Source organism: Vombatus ursinus, unplaced genomic scaffold (assembly GCF_900497805.2).
Source record: "Vombatus ursinus unplaced genomic scaffold, bare-nosed wombat genome assembly UNPS02011613.1, whole genome shotgun sequence".
Lineage (NCBI taxonomy): Eukaryota > Metazoa > Chordata > Mammalia > Diprotodontia > Vombatidae > Vombatus > Vombatus ursinus.
Window position 1 is genome coordinate 2,614,829 of NW_020951391.1, and position 12,509 is coordinate 2,627,337.

Consider the following 12,509-nt stretch of genomic DNA (forward strand, 5'->3'; position numbering starts at 1 on the left):
GTCTCAGATCAAACACTTGACACTTACTAGCTGAGTGACCCTGGGCAAGTCACTTAACCCCAATTGCCTAAAAAAGAAAAAAAAAGTAAAAAAAAAAAATTTTAAAAACCATATGTAAAATGAGGGAATTGTACTAGATTACCTCTAAAACCTCTTGTAGCTCCAGATCCTATAAATCTATGGTCCATCCTCTCCATAATCCCTCTTCCTTCATACAAATGCTGCACCATCCCCTCCTTGACTCCATATCTCTCTATGCTGCTCCCATACTCTCCCATCATCCCCTATTATATCAAAACTGTTCCAATTCTCCCTCCTCACGAATAGATGGTACTCTATCCCCTTCCCTCCCCAATGCTCTCTCTGAGCCTTCTATGTCAACTAGATAGTTTCACATACCTAATTTATTTCATTTTGGAATTTAAACCCCATCCACACAGGTTACAGCTGTGCTAAGTAAGCTTCAGAAGCCTAGGCCCATGGCCCCCAGGCCCGCAGCAAGACTACCAAAGAAGGTTCTCTGGGCAGAAGCAGAGGATATTAGCTCAATGTCTCCTTCTCCCAGTTGCCTCAATTTCAGTCATTGTTAGACAATAAGATCAGGTTCTCTCCCTGGGGGCAAGACACACCCAGTTTCCCATTCAGATTAACTAGGAATAACCAAGAGGTGGGGGAAGGGCATGGGATTTAACTATAAACTGAGTCTGTTGCCCAGACAGGGAGAATCAGGGAACTTAACACTGGTTCTTTTGGGATCTGGAGTCAAGATAGAGGCCCTTGTGGGGTCAGAGGATGCTCTGGGGCTGGAGGCCTGAGAGGCTAGAGGTGGACTCTTGATGAGGGACTGTGGTTATCCTAGCTTTAAAAGAGCCATTAATATAATTAATGTCTAGTAGAATAATAGGCCTAGTCCCTATCTCATATCTCTGATTCCCTTACTCAATCTACTCTATCCTCTTCCCTATCTCTCCCCCACCCCCAAACCAACCAATCCAACAGGCCCAGATTCTAGAGATGAGTTCTCAGATCCTGCGCTTGCTGACCGGCTTGTTACCATGGAAACTGCTGTCCTCCCACCCCAGCCCCTTCCTCTTCCTCCTCCTCTTCTCCTGGACAAAAACCACTCTTCCCCTCTCCTCATGTACCCCTTTCCCCTCTCCCTCTTTTCTTCTTTACCTGCAGTAGAAAAGTAACCTGGCAGGCAAGATGGGACTGAAAAGACTAGCTAGGGAGACAGAAGGGCTCTAAGTACGTGTCTGCTCCAAGGCCAGTGTTTACACACAGGCTCTCTATCCCCCCTTGTCAGAGCTGCTTACCCCTATGCCATTTACCCATCTCCTCATCTGAGGGGATCCTTCTTGACAGACATGACCCAAACAGAATAAGTAGGTGTGACCTGATGTGTGTGTGGGGAGTGGGGAGCAGCAGGAACAAAGGGACAGAGAAGTCCAGGAACTCTGGGGAGGAAAAGCTGGCTGGGGGGAAAGGAAATAGAGAAGAGGACGGTTTCTTCCTAACTGGATTCCCTGAAACCAGACTTTCCTCACTGCAATCCATTCTCTACCGATATTCCAAGTCAATGCCCCTAGGATAAAATACAAAGTCCTCTACTTGGGACTTAAAGTCCTTCACAATCTGGCCCCACCTCTCCTTCTAGTCACATCTGCCTGTCACACCCTCTACATCTAAGACAAACTAAGGTTTGTCCATTTCTCCCTTCTGAATTTATTTTCTATAGGTTTTACATTTGTTCATTTGTGTACATACTTTTTCCCTTAATTGGAATGTAAACTCCTTAAAGACGGGCTATTTTTTTTTTTTGTCTTTGTATCCCCACAGTGCCTGGCACACAACAGCAGTCTAATAAATGTGGGACCAACTGAACTGACTTGAGAGGAAAGAGGAAGGCTAGGAAAATGGGAGAGGAAAGAAGGTAGAATGTTGGCAGTTGTGAGGAAGAATTCTGGAGTGGCTTATTAAAAAGAATGCTTGTGGTGATTTAAAAAGAGAAGAGGTAATCACTATGAGACACTGGGTACATTAAAAACCAGATATGACAAATACAATTTTCTTTTTTGACAGCATTTAGAGACTACTAGAGTGCCAGTCTGTCAGTCAGTCAACAAGCATTTGTTAAATGCCTACTATGTGCCAGGCATCATACTAAGCACTGGGGAGACAAAGAAAGGCACTAGAATTAAGGGGAATTGGGAAAGGCTTCCTGTAAAAGGTGGGATCTTAGCTGGAGTTGAAGGAAGCCAGGGAAGCCAGGAGGCAGAAATGAGGAGAGCGTTCCAGACATGGCAGATAGATGTCACTGATAAAAATGCCTGGAGTTGAGAGACAGAGAGTCTCATTTGAGGAACAGCTGGGAGACTGGACTGAGACTGAAGTTACTGGACTAAAGAGTATGTGCTGGGGTATAAGCTGTAAGAAGACTGGAAAGGTGAGGGAGGGCAGTTATGAAGGACTCTGACTGTCAAACATAGATTTCATATTTAATCTTGAGGTGAAAGGGTCAGATCTGTACTTTGGACTGGAATGGGGGAGACTTATGGCAGGGAGACCCAGCAGAAGCTACTCCAGTTGTCTAGGGATAAGGTGATGAGGGTCTGCACCAAGCTGGTGGCAGTGTCAGAGGAGAGAAAGGATACAGCGTACGTGAGAAATTTTATAACAGTAAAATCGACAGACACTTAGCATTATCTGGATTTCAGCAAGGTACCTAATAAAAATCTCTCACAAGATGAAGCCACAGTATTAGAGGACAAGATAACAAGATGGATTAAAAACTGCCCAAGTTACCCAACCCAGAGAATGCCTGTTGATTACTAATGGATTGATGTCCACCCAGATTAAGGTTTCTGGTGGAGCACCACAAGCCTCAGTCCTTGGCTCAAGTTCAGTTGACGTCACAGTTCACATTTATATTATGCTTGTCAAATATGTTGATGACACAAAGCTAAAAGGAATTGATAATGCATTAGATTACAGAATCAGGATCTAAAAATATCTCGATGAGCTAAGAACAGTGGGCTAAAGCTAATGATACAAAATTAATAGGGATAAATGTAAAGTCTTGTACTTAGGTTAAACAATCAATTGCATCAGTAGTGAGTGAAAATGTGGCTGGGTTACAACGCATGCCAAAAAACTCCAGGATCTAAAGTAGACTACAAACTGAGTAAGGGTTAGCAAGAGGAGGGTTTTTTTTTTTTTTGGTTGAAACCTGTAATATCATTTGTGTAGCGACCTCCTAGTTTGAAAAAAAAAAAACCAACCTCTTCTCTCAACGTAAACCTCCAACTGTCTTGCAGCTTATGGCCTTAGGAGAGTCGCCTGGGGCATTAAAGGTTAGATGACTTGTTCAGGGTCACACCATCGGGTTGTGTCAGAGGCAGGACTTGAACCACATTACTCCAAAGCTATCTCTGCGGCTTTGATGTCTCTCAGCAAGAGGATGTGGAAGCCGTACAAGTTAAAGCAGTCCTAGGTTTCATTAAAAGAGATATAGTATCTAAAGTATGGAAGGGCTAGGCTAGTCCCACTGTAGTCTACCTGAGTCACACCTACGGCCCTGTTCTGAGCACTGGATTCTTAGAGCAGTGCTGGTAAGTCAGAGTATACCTGAGGAAGGGCAGCAAGAATGGTGAGAAGCCTCAAACCCGGGGCATACAAAGGTGGTGTTTAATAAATACCTTTTCACTCATCTGGAGGATCTGGGAATGTCTGCTTCTAAAGAAAAGATAGGATGGAATGTGATGGATGGAAATGATAGTTGTCTTCAAATATTTAAAGGGTTGATATATGGAAGAGGAATTGAGGTATTTTTGTTCAGGCCCTTCAGGGCAGAACTAGGACCAGAACTAGGAATCAGATTTCAACTCCTTTAAGGAAAAGCTCCCTAGCAATTAGAAAAATCTAAAAGCAGAATGGACTGCCTTTATAGACGGTGGGTTCCTCATCAAGGAAGGTCTTCAAGAAGAGGCTAGAAGGCCTTCAAAAGGATGTAGGATGACTTCTTGGGTCAGAGGATGGGGATGCTTTGGTTAAGAATTAGATTCAATGAGGTCTCTACAACCCTCCAGTCTAGGGAAGGAAGATGAGTAGTAAATATGAGCCTAGGAGATTTTTCAGGGAAGGGGGATAGTGAAAAGAAGCACACTGTTGGGACAGGGGAGAGAGTTCAAGGAATAAAGACCTGGTGCGTAGAGGGTACAATTCCCCATTCCCAATATCTATCTAGTCTTCAGGACCCAATGAAAATGCTAGCTCCTCTATGAAGTCTTTAAATATTTGCAGGCTTTTTATATAGAAGAGAAGAATTAGGCTTGTGGGAACTGTCCTACATAGCTCCTGAGAGCAGGACTGGACCGTGGCACGTATGTTACAAGAGGTGTTAGTTTCTAGGCAGCGAGGTGGTGCAGTGAATAAGGAAGACACTTGACTTCAGAGTCAGTTATATCACCCTGGGCAAGTCACTTAATCTCTCTCAGCTTCAATTTTCCCACTTACAAAATGGGGAAAATGATCAAATATAAAGTATAAAAGTAATGTTATGTAAAACATTACATAATGGTTAGCTATTATTATTCATACAGATGCCAAGAATAATCTTCTTAAGATACAAGTCTGACCGTGCCACTTCCCTACTTAAAAACCCTCCCTGGCTCCCTAATGCTCCAGATAAAATAAAAACTCCTCAGTCTGACATTTAAATCCCTCCTTGGTCTGACTCCAGTCAATTTTTCAAGCTTAGTATTCTCCTAGTACCCTCTGACATATTCCAACCAAACTGTCCGTGACTGCATCCTGCATGCCCAAAAGGTACTCCCTCTTTGCTTTAACTGCTGAAATCTTTTTCTTCAAAGTTCATCAGGTGCCACCCCCTCCAGAGTCTCCCCTGATCTTGCCCCCACCCCCCCCCCAAAAGTCCCCTCTTCCTTCCTCAAATCTCCTTTGAGCATTTTGCCTGGCTCTCCCCTTCTGCCCTGCCACATCCTACCCGGTACTATTGTTCCCTGCGTACATCTCATATTCCCCTAGTAACTCCAATCAACAAGCATTTATTAAGCACTGACTAAATCTTTGTATCCTTGACACACAGCAGTGCTTTGCTCACAGCAAGCATTTGCTGAACTGAATCACTGACTTAAGTATATAGAAGAATTTCCTAATAATTAGAGTTGTCCAACAATAGAGTGAACTACCTCATAAAGTAGTGAATTTCACAGCGCTGGGGATGAAAGGCAATGGTGTGGTAGACAGAGGATTGGACTTGAAGGCAGGAAGATTTCTGGATCCAGCCTCACTTAGTAGCTGTGTGACCCTGGCAAGTCACTTTCCTTCTTGAGGACTGAGAAAGGATTGGATTCAACGACCTCTAAGGTCCCTCTTTCCAAATCTATGTTGCCATGTTTAAACAGAGCTGGACAATCACAGTTAGCACTACTGTGGAGGGGATGACCTTGGAAATTTGTTTCAACTCTGAGATTCTATAAAGCTTTCTCTGATTCTCAATGAAACTGGAAAGATCGATTCTGCTCGAATTTGTAACCACTATTGTCACCTTACCCGTACCTCTGCTATAATAACTTAAACTTGCAATTATTGTCTTTTGTATTATCATTATTTGTATACATACCTTATTTTCCTTAGTGAGCTGTACACACCTTAAGAACAGGCATTCATTGTGTCTCACTATTTTTATCTCACAGAGCCTAGCGTGGCGAACCTTACACACAGCAGGCACTCAATAAAGGTGTTTCTGAATGAATGAATGAATCAGAGACCAGATGTAAATCAGAGCAGTTCCTGACTCTGAGCTTTGGCATCGATTGGTCCTGGGCAGGAATTCAGGAACCATACAACAACCCAACAAGAAGCTGGTTGCTGCAGTCACAGACTCCCAGAATCTTAAGTCTGGAAAGGAGTCCAACTCAAACTGGAATGATAAGCCCCTCTCCAAGACACCCAGCAAATGGGCATCCAGGTGTTTTCTGAAGAATTCCACCAGGAGAGTGTAAGCTCCTCATTTTTGTCTTTGTACTCCCTAGATCTGGCATGGCGCCTAACAAGCAGAGCACATTTAATAAAGGTTTGCAGACTCCCTTGCCTCCCAAGGCAGCTCAGTCCACATGGCAGCAGCTTCAATTATTAGAAAGGTTTTCTGAACATCAAACCTATGTCTGTTTCTTTGCAACGTCCCCTCATTACTCCTGATGCTGTCCTGGAGAACCAAGCAAATCAGTGTAATCCCTCTTTCAAATGACAGTCCTTTATGCTATCTGAGGACAGACACCATGTCCTCTCTGAGTCTTCTCCTTCCCAAGCTAAATATCTTCAGATCTTCCAACTTACTCTCATGGAACATGATTCCGGGGTCCACCCACCTCTAGAAATGCCAGCTTATCAATATTCCTCTTACAATGAAGGCTGAGATCTGAACACAAGCCTGTAGATGGGATCCAATCCACGACAGAGCTCAGAGGGCCCTGGAAGCTGTGCCTTTTTTTTTTTGGCTAGGCAATGGGATTAAGTGACTTGCCCAGGGTCACACAGTTAGTATCATGTGTCTGAGGCCGGATTTGAACTCAGATCCTCCTGACTCCAGGGCTGATACTCTATCCATTGCACCACCTAGCTACCCCAAAGCTGTGCCTTTCTTAACAAAGCCCATGACCACTTTAACTTTGTTGGCAGCCAAATCATATTGCTGACATACACAGCTTTCCAGACTATTATAATGCCCAGATTTCTTTCAGACAATACACTTTCTAGCCATGCCTTCTCTACTTTGTATTTCTGTAACTGAATTTCTGAACCCAAGAGTAAGACTGCACATTTATTTATCCCTACTAAACTTCATCTAATTATATTCAGCTCAATGCTCTAATGAAGAAGTCTTCAGACTTTTTGGTTTCAAGACTCTAAATTTAATTCTTTTGTTTAGGGGGGTTATGTTATTGTTCAGTTGTTCACTCATGTGCGACGCTTTGTGATCTTGTGGAACACAGCACACCAATACTGTCCATGGGGTTTTCTTGGCAAAGATACTGGAGGGGTTTGCCATTTCCTCCTCCAGTGGATTAAGGCAAACTTTAAGTGACTTACCCAGGGTCACACAGCTAGTAAATGTCTGAGGCTGGATTTGAACTCAGGTATTCCTGACTCCAGGCCCAGTCCTCTATCCACTCAGCCACCTAGGTGCCTCCATGGAGGGATTACAACTATTGATATTTACTATATTAGAAATGAATTATGTAAAGGGTTCTGACCTATGAAAATAGTTCAAGGAACCCCAAAAAGGTCTCAGGGATGCCCAATAGTCACCAGGCCATATCCTGAGAACCATTGCTCTAGACTGTCAAGATCTTTTTGCATCCATACACTGTCATGCCTTGTGTTAGCTATCCCTCCCAGCTTTGTGCCACCTGCAAATCTAATGACTTTATCCAAGTCATTGATAAAAATGTTAAACAGCACAGGGCCAAGCGCAGATCCCTGGGGCTCTTCATGGAGACCCCTACCAAGCTGACTGCTCTCAGTCTAGCCATTCAACGAATTCCAAATCCGTTCAGCTGTATTATCTAACTCACATCTCTCCATCTTTTCCATATGAATAATATGAGATGTTTTATCACATACTTTGTTAAAAGGATTCTCTTCATCTATTAATTTAGTTCCCCATCCCTCCCCCCCCAAAAAAGGGAAAAAAGATGGATGTGGAGTGACTTGCTTTTGACAAAAGCCCTGCTGGTTCTTTGTGATCACTTCTGCTTCTTCATGGAAACTAACCAACACTTTAACAATGCTTTCCAGAAGTTTGCCAAGAATTTGCCAAAATGATTCACTTAAAATGTGCAGCTTCCATGTTTTCTTTTTATTAGAAATTAGTCTACCTGTCCTCTATTTCTGCAGTCCCTCTTTCTCCCATTCTCCACATTCTTTCAAAGATCACTAATAGTGACTCAAAAATCACATGTTCTAGGGCTTTCAGTATCCTAGGGTTATCAGCTAATACAAAACAAAACAGAACAAAAAAAAAACCCTTATCCTGAGGCTCATACACATAAAATCAACCCAGAAGTCCATCTCAGTCAGCAGACAAAATTCTTCTAAACCATTCCTGGGGTTCTCTTTTTAGCCTGATTCCTGCTGCATTAAAATGTTGAAGAATTAACTCGAAGAAGTCCACCCATGTGGTGGCATGGTAAGAGCATTCACCTCAGAATCAGGAGGACTGGGTTCAAATCCCATCCCCATTGGCATCAACCCTCCTACCTCCAACTCCATGTAATAGAGGGGCCTCCATCTGTAGTTGGAAATTACCTTTGCAAACAAAACAAAACAAAAAACAGCTGGGGCATCTGAAAAGGAAGGAAATCCCCCTGCAGGGTGCCTTCACTCTTCCCTTACCCTCCACCAAAGGCCCCAGACCTTCAGAAACAATGCGGTAAAAAGGCATGGAAGGGTGAAGCAGGTGCCCCACGCTGCCTGGAGTTACAGGATGTCATACCACTGTCCTGGTTACCACGTTACTGACTCTCCTGCCCTCCTGCAGGGTTTACCAAAGAGGATCCTGGGAAACCTCCCTAGCAAAGGGGCTGTCTTGCACAAATCTGGATTAGAACCATGGATTCTCTCTCCCTTCCACAAGTCCTCCACTTCCTGCCCAATAGCAGCAAGCTCTCATCTTTCACCCCGATAAGCCCCAGGATTCAGTCCTGTTACCTCTCCCCAACTTACCTCCAGCCTGCTTAGTCCTCTCCTTCCCCTACTCCATTGTCTTCAACTATAAAAATATAAGCCCCTTGAGGACAGGGTGGTGTTGCTTTTTTGTATTTGTATCCTCAATGTTTAGCATAATGCCCAGCATGCAGTCAGCACTGAATAAATGCTCTTTTACTTTCTTTCTTTCCTCTCTCCCTCCCTTCCCCTTCAGCCTAGGCTCTCTATCTTCTACCTTTCACGTGCTTCCCATCTACCAATCTTCTGGCTTTCCTTTGAAGACACACGATCCTTTACAACTTTCTCCATTGCTGGCGGCTTGCTCACAAAAGTTGAAAAGAAGCAGAATACCTCTTCTTCCCTACCCCCTCCCACTTCCAGATCCTCCTCCAGTCTCCATCAAGAAGCGACCTCTTTGAATTCCACTCCTTCCTTTCTCATTCCCCCACCCATATCCTTGCTGCCAGTGCCTTCCAATCTCCGGGACACTCTCCTTCCTTTCTTAAGTCCAGTACCTAGCCCAAGCCTTCCCCTCTCTCTGCTTCTCTCTCCTGCGCTCACCTTATTAAGACCAACAGCTCCTCAAACGCCCTGGCCTCCTGGCTCATCCACCTCCTCGATTCTCATGACCTGCATCTTCACTCTACCTCAGTCCCCTACAGAAGTGGTCACACCTCAGACTTCCCCAGCAGCCCTAGCTGTTTCACCTCTCTGATCTTAAATTCAAATTCCCCTTTCTGATCACTATCTCAGGTGCTTTCACCTCTCCCTAGGTCTTCATCCACCTAAACCTGCTCTCCAGCTTTAACTCTGCTCCCAATCCACAATCCCTATTCTTAGCCCCTTTCCTCCCTTCAGGCTAGTCTCTACAGCAACATTCACTTTCCTACCAAACTTCCTTCTATCTGTGGGGCACACAGGCAACCTCCCAGGCATCTAATCTTGGATGCTTCTCTCTTCTTCACTCTCACATCCAGTCATCTGCCAAGCCCTGTCTATCCTACCTCCTCAGTATCTCTCACATCTGTTCCTTTCTCTATACTCCCACAAAGCCACCACCCTAGCTCAGAACCTCTGATTCACTTGGACTCTCAACAGCCTTCTAATTGGTCTTCCTTCTTCCAGTCTCTCCCCTCGCCAAACCATATTTCACAAAGATGTCAAAATAATCTTCATAAAGCCCAGGGCATGTGCCTTATGGGTAGGTCACTGCCCTGCTCAAAAGCCTCCAGTGACTCCCTATTGCTTCTAGGATAAAATTCAAATTCCTTAGCCTGGCACCTAAGGTCCTCGAAGATTAAAACACTTTTTCTTCTAGCCAAACTGGAACACTACTTGTCCCTGAATTTGACATGCCATCTCATACTCCATGCCTAAAAAGCACTTCTTCCTCCCCTCTGACTTAGCTCAGGTGCTACCTCCCCCAGGAAGCCCTCCATGATCCCCTAAACAGAAAGTGGATCTCTCTTCTCAAAAATTCCTTGTCAGATCCTTGTCAGAATCTCCTTTGCCCCAACCACTCCCTACCTTACACCTTATCTGTCTTCGTACATATCATATTCCCCACCTCCCACCTCCACTGAATGTAAGCTCCTGCAGGCAGGGACTGCTTCAGTATGCCTTTAATCATGGTGCCTTACAAACAGCAACCATTTAACAAAGGTTGATCTGAACTGTCTCTTACTAATTGTGTGACCAAGGGCAAACTGCTTTATCTCTGTGAGACTGTGTAAGCAGGATAAAAACCCTTGCCCCACCTTCCTCATGGAGATGTAGTGACAAATACACAGGGATAGACATAGCTTATTCCTTGCCCTGGAGCCTGAATCTCCTGGGGAGAGCCCCAAGCGTCACTGAGCTGGCCTCACCATCACTCAACACCTCCCCTTCACTAAACTCCTCTTTCATTCCCAGTATTCCCTTCCTGTCCCCCACCTCTCTCATCAATGGATTCCCTTTACTCCCAACACCTTCTTCAATGTCTTTGTTATCAACCTCTCCCCTCCACCTCTCGCCATCTCTACTACCCATCCTTCCCCATCAATGAGCATGTCCTTCCACTTCCAATCCCCCCCCCCCTACTCATCCCTCTACCCCCAATACTTCCCCATCAATAAGCATTCATTCCCCCCCCCCCCCCCCCAATTGCTGGGCATCTCCCTTCATTCTAAACCACTTTCCCTCATAGATGAGCATCCCCCTCCACCATCATTCCCTCTTTCTCCCAATCCCCTCCAATCGTGCATTCTCCCTCCCTTCCCAGCCCCACCTCTGGCTGTGCATCATCCCCCTCCCTCCATCTTAGCCCCCACCCCTGCATTCTCTCTCCCTCCCGGTCCCCTCCCCCCTCCCCCGCGGCTGCCAGCTCCCTCCCCCTTTGGCTGTGCATCATCCCCCCTCCCACCTAGCTCCTCCCGGGCGCTCACCTGTGAAGCCCTCCTGGCAGAGGCAGGTGTAGCCGCCCTCGCGGCTGCGGCAGCGCCCGTGGGGGCCGCAGGGCCGGGAGTAGCAGAGATCCACTTCGGTCTCGCAGTAGTCGCCGGTGAAGCCCGGCGGGCAGCGGCAGCGCAGGCCCCCCACCGGGTGGATGGGCCGGAAGAGCACCGAGGCGGAGGCGATGAAGGGCGCCGAGGAGTCGAAGCGCAGCACGGAGACGCAGCGCATGTAGTTCTCGCAGGGCTCCCGCAGGCAGATGTTGTCGTCGAAGGGCAGTACGCGCTGCGCCGAGATGGCCGCCAGCAGGCTGCGGTTCAGGTAGAGGCGCTCCTGCAGGTCCTCGGAGGGCACGAAGGGCGGCCCGCCACCAGGCCCGGGCGGCCGCCCCACCGACAGGCTCACGTTGAGGATGTGCGCGCCCGGCGCGTCCGTGTCCCGCTGCACGTTGAACACCACCACGTGGTCCGGCGGCGTGGCCAGCGTGGCGGCCACGCCGCGGATGAAGAGGCCCAGCAGCGGCGACAAGAAGCGCTCGGGCGACATGTCCAGCAGACGTAGCGTGATGCTGTGCGTGAGCATCTCGTCCGTGATGATGGTGACCCGCAGCACGCACTGGGCGCTCACGCTGTGCGCGCCGTCTGCGGGCAAGACAGAAGAAGTCGTGAGCCAAGAGCCGTAGAGCATGTGGAGCGGAGCGCCCAGCACGCGGCCACTGCGAGGGAAAGCGGGAAGCGGAAAGATCGCGAGACTTGGGGGCTCGCGGGGAGGGAGCGAGAAAAGGGAGAACGAGGCTTCTAAGCCCGCGCTCCCCCACCGGGTGACCTAGAGCGAGTCAAGGGTCCAGTCCCACCTCACCCCCACCCCCTGCCACGGGCGTGCCCGGGCCCCTGGGAGAGGGAGCGCACCGTGCACAACTAAGAGGTGACACACCTACAGAGAAGGAAATCAGGGCACGTGCACGTGACATCTCATTTTTCATAACGAGTGGTTTCCTGAAAACTTGAGCCAACATTTCAGTTCTTATAAATCAAATCCTATATTAAGGATGTTTGCACTGGCTGCCCTCCATGTTTGGGATGATCTCTCCCTCCTCCCTCCCCTCCCTTTCCCTCCTGAGTTTCCTTCCAGACTGCTTCAAATCCCACCTTCTGCAAGGGGCCTTTCCCCTGCCAATCCAAATTCTAGTGCCTTTCCTCTGAGATTACCTTCCTCTTTATATTGCATATATCCTATACTGACATAGCTGTTCTACTGTGCACCCCACTGGACTGTGAGCTCCCCTCTTCAATTAGACTGTTAGCCCCCTTCCACCCATTAGAAAGTGAGCTCCCCTCTCCCCAGTA

General features: G+C 46.9%; 1 protein-coding gene across 1 annotated transcript in view; it reads right to left on the bottom strand.

The window, feature by feature from the left end:
* The window catches only part of CELSR2 (cadherin EGF LAG seven-pass G-type receptor 2), a 51,746-nt gene that overhangs the window by 26,007 nt on the left and 13,230 nt on the right, over positions 1-12,509 (bottom strand). The window contains exon 2 of the mRNA XM_027856746.1: positions 11,157-11,804. Coding sequence (XP_027712547.1) covers positions 11,157-11,804 — 648 coding nt within the window. The remainder of the gene's footprint in view (positions 1-11,156; positions 11,805-12,509) is intronic.